At 50.7% G+C, this 14,032-nt stretch overlaps 1 protein-coding gene and 1 non-coding gene across 2 annotated transcripts; one reads left to right on the top strand and one right to left on the bottom strand.

The window, feature by feature from the left end:
• Positions 1–5,253: 5,253 nt before the first annotated feature.
• On the bottom strand, positions 5,254–10,090 carry LOC102919357 (SERTA domain-containing protein 3). The gene is made up of 2 exons (XM_006995827.4): positions 9,659–10,090; positions 5,254–6,444 (listed from the first exon to the last, which is right to left on the bottom strand). Exon 2 carries the CDS (start codon positions 6,439–6,441, stop codon positions 5,848–5,850), a length of 594 nt encoding a protein of 197 aa, XP_006995889.1. The 5' UTR covers positions 6,442–6,444; positions 9,659–10,090; the 3' UTR covers positions 5,254–5,847.
• Positions 6,947–7,049, top strand: LOC143271229 (U6 spliceosomal RNA). Its single transcript, XR_013048452.1, has one exon. It is a non-coding gene; the product is annotated as a U6 spliceosomal RNA (small nuclear RNA).
• Positions 10,091–14,032: the final 3,942 nt, after the last annotated feature.

Raw genomic sequence — 14,032 nt, 5'->3', positions numbered from 1 at the left:
GTGCTGTTTGTCAGGCAGGTAAGCCAGTTGAACTGGCTTGGAAACGCCCAGAGAGGAAGTAAGAGAAGTCGCTAGAAGTTTAGACCTTTGTCCACATCCAACAAAGTGAGACGAGACCCTTGAAGATGACGAAAGGAGAAAGAAAGAAAGGAAAAAGAATTTGTGCCTCTTGAACTGAACACGGCCGGAATACAGAGAGACCCGGGGAGAGGTGCCTGCAGCCAGGGCGGTCCGAGGGAGCCTTCCCTAGGAGGTGACATTGGAGCAGGGACCAGAAAGTGGAGAAGGAGTTAGGAATTCAACGATTGGGGGAAGGGAGAGAGAGACTGGGCCTTGAGAAATGAAACCAGAGGCTAAGCCACCAGGCCTGGCAGGCAAGGGGAAGGGGGGGGGGGACCTCGCCAGCTGGGGAGGGAGGGAGGGAGGGAGGGAAAGAGGAAAGGAGGGAGGGAAGAAGGATGGTCCGGGGGAGCGTCCCGCCCCTAGCCAGCCGCCCCACCCGGCCCCTGGGGAGGGAGGAGGCGCCAGGCCGGCTGCCGGCCTCTGCTGCTGCCTCCCAGGTCTCCTGCCCGCTGGCCAGCCCGGTTCGGAGGGTGGGCAGGTGGGTGGGACTCAGCCACCGCGCCACGCCCAGGCCCTCCGGGGCCCATCCCCCACCAAAGTCCAGTAGAGGCGGCCGGGTTGGGGAAGGTGGACTCTGGCCTCCCGGGCTGGTCCCTCTGTAGGGCCAGCCTTTCCACTTCTAGGGCCAGTTCTTAATTAGGGAAGGAGCTTGGCCGCCCTGAGCCTCCATATGTTCACCTGGAAATGAGGGGGTGCTTCTTAGACTGGCTGGTCGCTGCTGTCAAGCTCCTGGGTTATTCCTCCACCTCCTCTTCATCCTTCTTTCCCTCTTCCTCCTCCTCATCTGTTTCTTTCTGAGCACGTTCTCTCTCAGTAACGTAGACTTACCCAGAAGTGGTCATTCTCCTACCCTACCTCCCAAGTGCGGGGATGACAAGGTTTGTGCCACCACGCCCAGCTCCTCTCACTTGCTTTAGGGAAGTAAAAGACTTCGAAGAAAAAGGTGAGTCAGACCTCATCCCCTCAGCCGAACACTCTCAGTGGCTTCCCTCTCTGCAGGAGAGAGGCTAACCTCCTCCTAGTGGGGCAGTCATTAGACCCTGCATGCTGGCCCTCACCCTCTCAACTCTTCTGGTGATCAACCCCTTGCTCCATACTGTGGCAATCATACTGAGGGGCTTCACTGTTGGACAAACGTTCTGCGCATGCTCTGACTTCAGGGCCTTTTGCATTGGTGGTTTCTCCAGCATAGCTTTATCCCTCACCTCCTGTAGGACTTCATCCGAATGTCACCCTGTCCATGAGCCCATTTTTGGTCATTTCATCTAAATAGTATTGCTGCCCCTCACGCCCCCAGTCACATGACTTCCCTTCTAGAACTCATGGTCTTCCTGCCTCAGCCCCATATGCTTGACTCAAGGCATACACCTTCACCCCAGCTCCGACCGTTCAGATCTGGAGGTCCCCAGGAGGTGCTGTGATCGCAGGAGTAAGGGTGTATGTCTAGAGAGTCTGGCAGGGAGTTGTGACCATTGCCAGGCCTGGAGTTCATTTTTCACGTTAATAATCTTTCTTTTGTGTGTGTTTGTTGCATTCATATTCATGTGTGTGGGGATCATAAACATGTGTGTCCACATGCATGTGGCAGCCGGAAGCCAACACTGGATGTCTTCTTCCTCCATCACTCTCCACTCCAGGGCCTTTCACTGAACCCGGAGCTCACTGACTCTAATCTGGCTAGCCAGCCTGCTCTGAGGATCCCCTACCTCTGTCTTCTGAATGCTGGGGTTCTGGGGATCCAAGCTCAGAGCCTTCTGCTTTTGTGACAAGTGCTCTATCTACTGAGCCATCTTCCCAGCCCAACAATGGTGGTGGGGGCACTACTGGGCAAAGTCTCACCCCTGAGAGTTTCTGATAGAGTTGGAGGCTAACCATGAACAGGTAATAAATAACCTGGCTTTGCACAGGTGCTATTAAGACAGTCAAACAACTTAGCATGGTGGAGCTATGCTTTAATCCCAGCACTCGGGAGGCAGACGCAGACTGATCTCTGTGAGTTCGAGGCCAGCCTGGCCAACATAGTAAGTTCCAGAACAGCCAAGGCTACATAGAAAGACCCCATCTTACCAAAAAAAAGGGGGGGGGGCGAGAAAGGAAAGAAAGTCACACATCATACCGGGGCTGTGGTTAAGAACAGGACTGCTCTTCTAGAGGATCAGGGTTCAATTCCTACCACCCACATAGTGGCTCACAGTCTGCAACTCCAGTCCCAGGGGTCTGACACTTCTAGCCTCTGAGGGTACCACAGTACCAGGGTGCTAGGTACACACGGCGTACACTGATATATACATGCAGGAAAAACACCCATACACAGAAAAAATATTTGAAAAAGGAAAGTCAAACAGCGCTATGGTGCAGCTTGGCGGTGCACACTGGCTGGGCATGCGCCAGGCTCTGGGTTCCAGGGGGCATTTGATGAAGCTACGGCAGAAGTGCCTCTGGGAGGAAGTCAGACAGAACAAAGGTCCTGGGGTAGAAATGGGCTTAAGGTAGGAGACCAGGTGACTAGAGCTGAGTGAAGGAGAGGAGGGGATAAAACTGAGGAAGTCGTGGTGTGTGAGATCAGATCAGACCCTCACCTTTTTTTTTTTTTTTTTTTTTTTTTTTTTTTTTTTTTTTTTCGAGACAGGGTTTCTCTGTGTAGCTCTGGCTGTCCTGGAACTCACTCTGTAGTCCAGGCTGGCCTCGAACTCACAGAGATCCACCTGCCTCTGCCTCCCGAGTGCTGAGTGCTGGGATTAAAGGCATGCACCACCACCGCCTTTAATCTTTTTAAAAAAGATTTATCTATTTATTATGTATATAAAAGAGGGCACCAGATCTCATTACAGATGGTTGTGAGCCACCACGTCGGTGCTAGGAATTGAACTCAGGACCTCTGGAAGAGCAGCCAGTGCTCTGAACCACTGAGCGATCTCTCCAGCCCCAAGACCCTCACTTTTATTCCCAGTGGGAGTGGAAGCTGGTGGAAGTTTCAAGAAAGAGAAAGATGTGATTTAATTAGCATTCTTTTTGTTTCTGTCTGAGGACAACCTGAGGTAGTTCCCACCTTCCACTCAGAGATAGAGTCTCTTGTTCACCAGCACATATGGCAGGCTAGCTGGCCCACAGACTTGGGGGATTGGCCTGAACCCCACATTTGTGGTACTGCATACCTTTTTGTTTTGTTTGTTTTTCGAGACAGGGTTTTTCTTGGTCACCCTGGTTGTCCTGGAACTCGCTCTGTAGACCAGGCTGGCCTCAAACTCAGAAATTCATCTGCCTCTGCCTCCTGAGTGCTAGGATTAAAGGCATACCCTATTAACACCTAGCAATCCCATAAGACCTTTATGTGGGTTCTGGGAGTCCCAACTTAGGTCCTCACTCCTGGTTGGCAAGCACTTCACCCGCAAAACCATTTCCCAGCACCCTTTTCTACTTTTATTATTATTTTTATGACAGGTCTCTAGAGTCTTGTCTCAGCACTGGCTGGATTCGAACTGAGAGACCCACCTGCTCTGTCTTCCAAGCGTTAGGATTAAAGGCATGGGTCACCATGACTGGCTGGCTCTTATTTTTAAAGATAGGTTCAGCCGGGGGCGGAGGCGGCGGCGCCTTTAATCCCAGCACTCGGGAGGCAGAGGCAGGCTAATCTCTGTGAGTTCAAGGCTGGCCTGGGCTACCAAGTGAGTTCCAGGAAAGGCACTAAGCTACACAGAGAAACCCTGTATCGAAAAACAAAAAACAAAAACAAAAAAGGTTCAAATGTAGCCCAGGCTTTCATTAAATTCCATATGTTGCTGATCTTCTCACTTCTGACACAGTGTTGGAGTTAAAGGTGGACACCATCACACCTAGCATGGCAGCCATCTTGGAATATGAACTTTTTTGAGACACTTCCCCACAGTCTCCTCATCCCTTTTTGGATTGGCCCTATTTTCAGATAACATGTTCACTTTCTTAGCTACAAGGCCCCGCCCCCACCTCACCCAAACGAGGTATCTATTGGAAAGCCAAGAAACCAAAGAAAAATCCCCATCTTTGCCATGCAACCTTTCCAGAAAAGTCCCTAATGCAGGGTATGCTCACTCGGGCATGGGCAGGGCAGTGACATGGACACTCCTTCCTGGCCTGCCTTTTCTCTACCCTCACTCTCCTGGCTTTTCATCTCTCAAACCGGAAGTGAATTCCTGAACCCAAACTCGTGGCTTTCAAGACTAGCATCCTAGAGATTGGTGTTGGGGAGTGGGGGGGCCACTCTTTGGGCATCCTGTTCCCCTGTAGGGCCTCAGCAGCACATTCCATAACAAAAGGTTGATTTTTCAGTTCTGAGGCCCTAGCCTGTGACACACGCTCCACATGCACACCCACACCCGTCTGATGAGTTTCAGTCCACTGGAAGGATCATGAACACGGAGGTAAACAGGGCTCTTAGGGAGGCTGCAGCCCAGCAGCCGCCAACCTGCTCAGGCTCTACAGAGAGGACGGCTCACCTGAAGGGTACCTGCCTAAAATTCAGTTGGCAGGGCATGGCTCAACAGTCATGTGCGTAATGTGCTTGCCCGCCACGTCCTGGGCTGGCTCCCCAGCTAGCATGCAAACAGAAACCATAGCTCCAGAGGCTAGCAAAATTTGAGTCTTACCCCTGTATGTAGTCCCTTTTCTCTCCACCTCTAAACTTCAGGCTTCAAAATGCTATTTTAGCAAGGTGTCTGTGCACATCTTTAAGCTGAGCCCTTGGGAGGCAGAGGCAGCTGGATTGCCCGGAAGGAAAGCCTGGACTACACAGTGAGATGGCTTCAAACAAAACAAATTGTCTCTTTTGCAAACAGGGGTCAAGCCCAGGGCCTCACACATACATACATACAAAGCAGGAGTTCAATCATTCAGCTATACTCCAAGCCCTAAACTTGAAGTTTTTCCTATGCAAATGTGAAATGTGACACAGTATCTGTTTCTTTCTAATCCTGAGGATTAAAGGATTCAGTTTGCTAAAGTAGTTCTGACAATACCCTTAAGCAAGTCAGTAACTGTTTTATACAATGTTACACTTGACCTACCTTTGTTAAGGAAAGGATGTTAAGTGTCCAGGGAACTTAACAGGCTCTTCCCATCACCCCAGGTAAGTTTACAAATTTAAGACAATTCAAATCTTTCCAAAATACTTTTATTACAAAAAAGAAACACTCAAAAAAAATAATAATAAAAAACAGCCACTACAAACGCTGCCTTCTTTTTCTTTTAAATAGCATAGCATGGAGCTGGTAGCTTTCCACCCCTATTGCACATGGTCCGGCCTGGTTATGAATCAGGAGGCTTCTGGGACTGGGGTCCTGCCAAGGAATCGGGGTTCAGCCTGCCAGGAGGAGACCAGCCCCTCCCACTCCCTGGAGAGGCAGCCCACCCTTCCCCATTTGACAGGTCCAGCTTTATGTTCCCTGAGGCCCTAGGGGTCCCAAGTGGGAACTGGAGGCAGAAGAAGTGTGTAAGTGAGAAGTCAGACTCCCTGAAACCGAGTCTCGTTAAGGCATTTGAAGAGATAAATTAATTCAGGAAGACAGACGCACCTTCACGGAAGGCTGGGGTAACCAGACACGCACACATGCAGGGCAGTTTGTGGAATCCTGACATAGGAGGAAAGGAGGCCACAGTCACTGTTTAGAGCCTCTGTTAAACACACATACAAGAGTCACATCCAAGGACCCAGCCCACAGAGGCTGATGCCAGGAAGGACCTCCATCAGTCTTAGGATCCCAAGATGATTTCCATGATGTGATCCAATTCATTCCACTCCCAGGATCCTGGGGCACAGAAGAGGCTTCGGGGAGGCTCTGGGGGTGGAAGTGCAGAGTCCTTTTCCACTGCAGATGTGTCAATGTCCAGAAAGAAGTCATCCAGGCCAGAGTCGCCCAGGTACCGGGAGCTCAGAGCTTCTAAAAACACAGGATCAGCCTGGGGCATCATTTCATTCTGGAGACTCGGGGAAGCCACTGGATTCTGAGGCGATTCTATCTCACTCATGGATGTATCTAGCTCCCTGAGGATAGAGCCAATAGTGGTAGACAGGGAGAAATCTTCTTCACCCAGGAAGAGAGGCTCCGGGGGCAGGGCTGGTGCTGGAGCTAGGCGAATGGCAGCCTGGAGCTGCTGGAGTGTGTTGTGGATAAGGACATGCCGGCGGAGGCTGGGTGCTCTGGGGCCCAGGCTGCGCTGGACTTTGTCCAGAGAGATTCGGAGCAGGGCTTGCTGGTAGCTCCGAAGACCAGCTGGACTCCAGTCCCACTTCTCATCTTCCTCCTCCTCTTCCACATCAGAATGTTTCCTCTTTAAGCCTCCCATGTCCTGTAGAAAAGAGTCACATCAGATACTTTTGCTTTTTTGGTTTGCTTGTTTGTAACAGGGTTTCTCTGTGTAGCTTTGTAGACCAGGCTAGCCTTAAATACAGAGATCCACCCAGTCCGCCCAGTGCTGGGATTAAAGGACACCACTGCTCGGTAAGTCAGATACCTTTGGATTCCACTTTTTCAAGCAAGCCTGTGTAGTTATGGGAAAGCTTTTTGGCTTGTTTGTTTTATCAAAACCTCTACTTAAAGTGCAAGTAGTCAGACTCCTTCAAGGCTAAGAATGGGTGAATAAATGCATGAGATATGATTAAGAGGATAAGATCCAGGGCTGGAGAGATGGCTCAGTGGTTAAGAGCACTGACTGCTCTTCCAGAGGACTGGGATTCAATTCCTAGTACCCACATGGCATCTCACAACTGCCTGTAACTCCAAGATCTGACACCCTCACACAGACATGCATGCAGGCAAAACACCAATGCACCTTAAAAATGAAAGAGAGTGCTCGCTTCGGCAGCACAGACTAAAATTAGAACGATACAGAGAAGATTGGCATGGCCCCTGCGCAAGGATGACACGCACATTCGTGAAGCATTCCATATTTTTTGATAAAAAAAAAAAAAAAAGAAAAGAAAAAAATGAAAGAGAGAGAAGAGAGAGAGGATAAGATGCAGGTAGGGTGGCTGGGAGTGGTGAGTGAGACTGTGTGTGTGTGTGTGTGTGTGTGTGTGTGTGTGTGTGTGTGTGTAAGAGAGACAGAGAGAGAACAGGGGATGCCTCTAACTTCAGCATTAGGAAGCAGAGGCAAAAAGCTCAGAAGATCAAGGTCATCCTTAGTTAGATATAGTGTCTCAAAAATAAAAAGGGAGGTGGTATTGCTGAGTAGTTAAGAACACTGGCTCTTCCAGAGGACGAGAGTTTAATTTTCAGCACCAACATGATGGCTCATAACTCCAGTTTTAGGGGATCTATACCTCCAGTTTAGGAGATCTGGCACACATAGTGCCACATGCAGGTAAAACACCCATACACATAAAGTTAAAAACAGAAAAATAAACAGAAAAAAATTGTGACTGGTGTCCCATGCCATTAATCTCAGCACCAGGCGGCACAGGCAGGTAGATTTTTGTGAGTTCACGACCAGCCTAGTCCACATAGCCAATCTCAGGCCAGGCAGAGTCACATGGTGAGACGAGTAAAAACAAAGAGTCCCCCCCCCCCAAAAAAAATCACAAAACACCTGGGTTTGGCTTGCATTTCACTTACTTGCCTGTGGTAGGTAGTCACAATGCTGCATTTACACACTGTCGGACAATTTCAGAATTTGGAAAGTGAGGATCTTTAGTCTCAATGGATCTTGCAATTGTACTCTCACAATACTTTTTTTTTGGTTTTTCAAGACAGGGTTTCTCTGTGTAGCTTTGGAGCCTATCCTGGAACTCACGTGGAAGCCAAGGCTGGCCTTCAACTCACAGAGATCTGCCTGCCTCCACCTCCTGAGTGCTGGGTTTAAAGGTGTGTGCCACCACCATCCGGCTTTCTCACAATACTTTTATTATTACTATTATTATTTTCGAACAAGTCATAGGCCAGACAGATGTGGAGTACAGAGCAACAGACCAAAAACCCATTTGAACTCTGCATATGAACTGTGATCTTGGCAAGTCATGATGTCATGTCATATCTCTGACCCTTAGGGGTTTTAGACTCTTTTCAGACAGCGTTTCTCTGTGTAGCCCTGGAACTCCCTCTGTAGATCAGGGTGGCTTCCAACTCATACCCTACTGACTCTCTCCCGAAGGCTGGGCCTAAAGGTGTGCGACACCGCGCCCAGCTAAGAAGCGTGTGTGTGTGTGTGTGTGTGTGTGTGTGTGTGTGTGTGTGTGTGTGTGTGTGATATTTTTCTTCTTTTTTTGTTTTTGTTTTTCGAGACAGGGTTTCCCTGTGTAGTTTTGGTGCCTGTCCTGGAGCTTGCTCTGTAGACCAGGCTGGCTTCGAATTCACAGAAATGTGCCTGGCTCTGCCTCCCGAGTGCGCCACCACCGCCCGGCGTTATTCTTTTTACAAGGGTATTTCTGTCCATACCTGCTTCCTACACCATGACCAGGAGCGCTCACAAGAGGGAACATTTCCACAACTCCAACTTAAAGCTGGATAGAACTGAACCGACACCAAGCTGTGCCCTCTAGCGACCAGTCCAGCCATACCACCGTTTCATAGGCACCGCCCTTCCCTGGGTCTCTAGATCAGGTCCAAGAACACCCCAATATGTCCTCAGGGCCTTCTGGGAACTGTGGACCCAGAGCCGCTGCTGTCGCTTTCGAACTACAATCCCCAGAAGGCCCTGCACGCCCGAGGGACTGATCACACTCAGCCCGCCTGAGAGCATGCTCACTGGGGCCCTGGCTGGTGGGGGAAGGGAACCCGGACGCCCAGCAGCCCAGCGCCGGCCGAGCCCCGCCTTCTGCTGCCTTCGGGGCGGCGAATCTGAGCTCCACGCCCCGAGCGCCCCTCCCCCACCCGACTTCAGCCCGAAAACTGCTTTCTCCGGGTCCCAATCAACCCAGGAAGTTCTGGATTCTTCCCTAAACTGCAGAGAACCACATCTCATCACATCGTTCAAAAACGATAAATAACTCTCGGGTACACAGTTCGGCTGAGGAAGACTATGTATCTCAATTCTGAGACCTCGTCCCAAATCCGCCCTATTCGGCTCGACTTTCAAATGACTCTAGCTTTACTTTCCGAACTGCCCACCCGGCTCTGGGACCCCGACACTGAACTGCCCCCGGCATTCCCTTCTCAGGACGGCGTCTCGGAATCCAAGACTGGGCGCTTGTAGTTCCCGGGTTCCTCTATATGCTTCCTTCCTATCCTAGCCTCAAAACTCGCACACTTTGCCCAGAACCCCGTGGAACTCCGAACTCAGCCCATTCGGGGAGACCCGAACTGTCTTCCTCTTCCAGATCCGTGCCCCCAAAGTTCCTTCTCCGTTCCCCTCGGTTCTCCAAACTCGAACTCCTCCTGAATAACCCTGCCTCCCCTCCGGTGCTGATGCTGGAATTCAGTTCCTAGCCTCCCACCCTCCGAAGCCCATCAGTCACACCAATCTGCGCCCTCCACTCGGGTCCAGACCCCGCTTCCGCCTAACTCGGGAGCGCGCCCCCTCCTCCTCCAACTTCAGGAAGAACCCCGCACAGGCGGCCACCCCTCACCTCGGCTGCCACGGTCGCCACGACTACCTCCGGCAAGCCTGCAGCGCTGCGTGCCACCAGTGCTGGGCAGGAGTCCGGTTCACTTTCCCCGGGCCTCTGGGTCTAGCCGGGGGCCACTCGGCTCCTCCCCGGAGGCCGGTCGCCAGCCACGATTGGTTGGAATCCTGCCCGCCGTGGGGCGCCATTGGCTAGGAGGAGCCACGGACGCCAGGCTCCGTCCCCTACTGGGCCGGTCCCGTTTAGGTTGGCGACTGGTTAGGGGGCGGGGAGGGATCTCCAGGACGGAGGGTGGCAGTGCCGTCAGAACGGCTCCTTTGGACCCAGCTGTGTTCCTTGCTCCTGTCTCTCTGCAGGCCCCCTATACCAGGCCCAGACCCCACTGCGGAGCGGGGCCAGGTGACACCACCCTCCCCTCCCTTGCGGTTTCGCAGGCTGGGCAGCTGGCGGAGGCCACGCCCCCGGAGTTCTGAAAGCTTGGGCTAAGCGCAGGGCGGGGGAGAGGGAATGACGCACTAAGTATCAGCCAATAGCGTGATGCGGCTTGCGTTACCTGGACGACCGCAGCCCCGCCCCTTAGCTGAAGTCGCTCTGCCTCCCCACCCCCAGCCCGTTTTGTAGGCGGAGCCCGTGCTTAATCTTGAGGGGTCTGCTGCTTGTTTGGTGAAAACTCTCGGATCCCAGGCTGCTCCGTCCTTTCTCAGATTTGTCTGCCTCTTGCTGCTCACTCTTCCTCGCTCCTCGCAGCTCTGGGAACAAACTCAAACTTGTTTTTTGGGTTTGGGGATTGAATACTGGAATACTCTGGACAAGCACCATAGGATTGAGCCGTTTACCCATAAGATTTTAAAATCTGTATTTATTTTGTGACATGGTCTCAGAGTGAGGGGTTGGCTTGTCCTTCACTGTCTGGCCTCTGTTGCCCTTCTTCCTGTTCTCTGGGATTCACTTTCAGATTTCGTTTTGTTGTTTTGAGACAGTCTTGTGTAGTCCCGGCTGGACTCTTGTGTAGACAATGCTGGCTACACAGTAATTCTCCTGCTTCCATCTCGTCGGTCCTGGAGTTACAGGTGTGCCCCTCCGGGCCCAGAAAATTCCCCCTTTTGTTTCGTTTTCGTGGTGTTGGGGAGGGAACACAGAGCCCAGCTACTGCTAGTCAAAGCACTCGACTGCTGAACGTCATCCCCAGCCATTTTTTTGTTTGTTTTCTGAGTCAGGCTTTTGCTATGTAGCCTAGACTGCCCTGGATCCTGCACCCTCCTGCTTCAGTCTTCTAGGATTTAGGCATTCACCATCTTGTCTGGCTTGCTATCAGTGTTTCTAAAATGGCTCCAATACCTTCTGAGAAATAAACATGGGAGGTTTTTTTTTCCTTATCTCAAGAGTCCGATGCAAGGCAAGTCCGTAGAAACTCTCAGCAGCGAGACTGTAAGACTCTGAATCTTGGTTTTGCTTTTTTTTTTTTTTTTTTTTTTTTTTAATTTTCTAGACAGGGTTTCTCTGTGTAGCAGTCCTGGCTGTTCTAGAACTTGCTCTGTAGAGCCAGCTGGCCTCAGCCTCAAACTCAGAGATCCACCTGCCTCTGCCTCCCAAGTGCTGGGATTAAAGACGTACGCCACCACCGCTGTCCAGCTTGTTTTGCTTTATTTATTTATATTTTATGTGCTTTGGTGTTTTGTCTGCAGGTATGTCTGTGTGAAGGTGTCAAAAGCCCTGGAACTGGAGTTACACACACGGTTGAGTTGCCATGTGGACTCTGGGAATTGAACCCAGATCCTCTGGAAGAGCAGCCATCTTTCTGTCTCTCCAGCCCCCAGTTTTGCCTTTTTTTTTTTTTTTTTTTTTTTTTCTCGAGACAGGGTTTCTCTGTGTAACTTTGCACCTTTCCTGGAACTCGCTCTGTAGACCAGGCTGGCTTTGAACACAGAGATACACCTGCCTCTGCCTCCCGAGTGCTGGGATCAAAGGTGTGTGCTGCCGCCGCCTGGCTTTTTTTTTTTTTTTTTTTTTTAAGGTTAATGTGTGTGAGTGTTTTATCTGCATGTATGTATGTACACTATGTATATGCCTGGTACCCGCAGAAGTCAGGAGGCATCAGACCCCCTGAGGTTAGAGTTACTGACAGTTGTGGGCTACATGTGGGTTCTGGGAACCAAACCTGGCTCCTCTGCATGCACAACAGGGTCTCTTAACCATGGAACCATTTTGCTTTTGAGTCGGTGTCTCTCATGTAGCCCAGGAACTTCCTAGTTATGTTTAAAATATTACTTTATTAATTTTGAGTTTATGTGTACCATGACATGCATGTTGAAGTCAGAGGACAATCTGAGGATGTCCTACCATGTGGGAGCCAAGGATTCGACTCAGGTCATCAGGCTTGGTAGTAAGCAACTTCACACACTGCACTACCTCCACGGCCCTCGAACTCTCTCTGCATAGATGACCTTGGTCCTCCTTCACCCACCTCTCCACTGCTGGGTTTACAGTTGTTCCATGCCATACCCATACTCAGCCTGGATCTTTTTTTTTTTTTTTTTTTTTTTGAGACAGGGTTTCTCTATGTAACTTTGGAGGCTGTCCTGGAACTCAATCTGTAGACCAGGCTGGCCTCGAACTCACAGGGATCTGCCTGCACCTGCCTCTGTCTCCCCATGTGCTGGGATCAAAGGTGTGCGCCACCACCGTCCAGCCCAGCCTGGATCTTTTTGGTTGTAATCGTTATTTAATTTTCTTACATTTATTTATTTTAATTGTGTGTGGAGTGTTTTGCTTGCATATATGTCTGTGTGTCACACACATGCAGTGTTCGAAGAGGCCAGATGTTAGATGCCCTTCTAATTGGAGTTACAGTCAGTTGTCTCCTGTACCTCCCGACCTAACCTTGACCCTCGGCCTTCCCCCACCTGGACTGGCGCCCCTGAGGACAAGTTCCAAGGTTATTGCTACTTGGTCTGTAGCATCCCGAGTGCTGAGCACAGAGCAAGTATGCAGTGAAAACCTGTTAGATGCTCAGGCAATGTACAGCAAGAGAGACGGCAGAAACCAAACCACTGTTGTGGGCCAGAAAGATGGCTCAGGGGGTAAGGGTACTTGCCACTAAACCTGACAACCCGAGTTCAATCCCTGGGACCCACGTGACAGAAGTAGAGAAGCGACTCCTACAAGGTGACCTTTGACTGCTGTGTGCATACGCAGCTGAGTGCAGGCACACACTTTAAAACAACCAGACAACAGAACCCCAAGTCCCTGTTCTCAAAGCATGCAGAGGTCAAACTCTAGGCCCACAATAGACGTTTTCACTGAGAATAGATGTAGCTTCATCAGCTCTGTCTAGGTTCATGGCTGCTCAGACCAGACCTCCTGGGTTGGAATCTATGGGCCATCTTCCTGGCATTGACCGTGTGGGACTCAGGAGCACAGAGATGGGAGGAGGAAGAGAATTATTAATATTAGTGTTACTGTTGTTGTTATTTTACTGTTATTATAAGCCTGATCTAGAACTGATAATCCTCCTGCCTCCCCCTTCCTGGCATCACATGTCTGGCATGTAACATCATCACTAAGTGTAAGGGACCAAGTTTAGTTTGTCAAAGGAACTATGACATGCTTTGCTGTCTTGCATTGCCTTGGCCAGGAATACTGCCCTACCCTAGAACCTTCTCTGGGCACATTTTTACTAATCGAGGCTTCCGGTTGGATATAGATCTGTCTCGCACTAAGACAATGGTTCCAACTATGCCAATGCGGCGACCCTTTAATACAAGTTCCTCCATGTGTGGGGACCCCCCTGTATACAAGTTCCTCCATGTGTGGGGACCCCCCTGCATACAAGTTCCTCCATGTGTGGGGACCCCCCTGTTTTCAGTATTGCTTCCTGGCTGCCATTTCACTGCTGAGCGCAGGGTGGCTCAGTTTCCAGCGGTGATGACACATAGGTTGAGAACCCCTGCACTCAGCTCTTCTTGCTCGGCCTGTGTCAGATCACCTCTCAGGGCCCACCCAGGCCTCCGAGCTTCTAAAACTCTGGCCTGTGTGGGTTGTCACAGCAGGGGCAGAGCTGCCTGCCACACCTGGTGCTTTGTGAGAGCGAGAAAAGCTGGGGCAGGGACTACCTTAGTCACCAGTGGGACCCCAACACAGGGCTTGGCATAGACGAACTAAAAAAAACAAAAACAAAATACAAAACCCTCATCCCAGCACTCGGGAGGCAGAGCCAGGTGGATCTCTGTGAGTTCGAGGCCAGCCTGGGCTACCAAGTGAGTCCCAGGAAAGGCGCAAAGCTACACAGAGAAACCCTGTCTCAAAAAACCAAACAACAAAACAAAACAAAAAAAACCCCAAAAAACAAACAAAAAAGACACAAACAAACAAACAAAA

Source organism: Peromyscus maniculatus, chromosome 1 (genome assembly GCF_049852395.1).
Source record: "Peromyscus maniculatus bairdii isolate BWxNUB_F1_BW_parent chromosome 1, HU_Pman_BW_mat_3.1, whole genome shotgun sequence".
In the NCBI taxonomy this organism is placed as follows: Eukaryota; Metazoa; Chordata; class Mammalia; order Rodentia; family Cricetidae; genus Peromyscus; species Peromyscus maniculatus.
The sequence above is the reverse complement of the archived record's forward strand: the minus strand, read 5'-3'. Positions and strand labels throughout refer to the sequence as shown.

Bases quoted from the DNA above. Each gene is read 5' to 3' on its own strand.
- LOC102919357 (XM_006995827.4), bottom strand. From the start codon at position 6,441: ATGGGAGGCTTAAAGAGGAAACATTCTGATGTGGAAGAGGAGGAGGAA.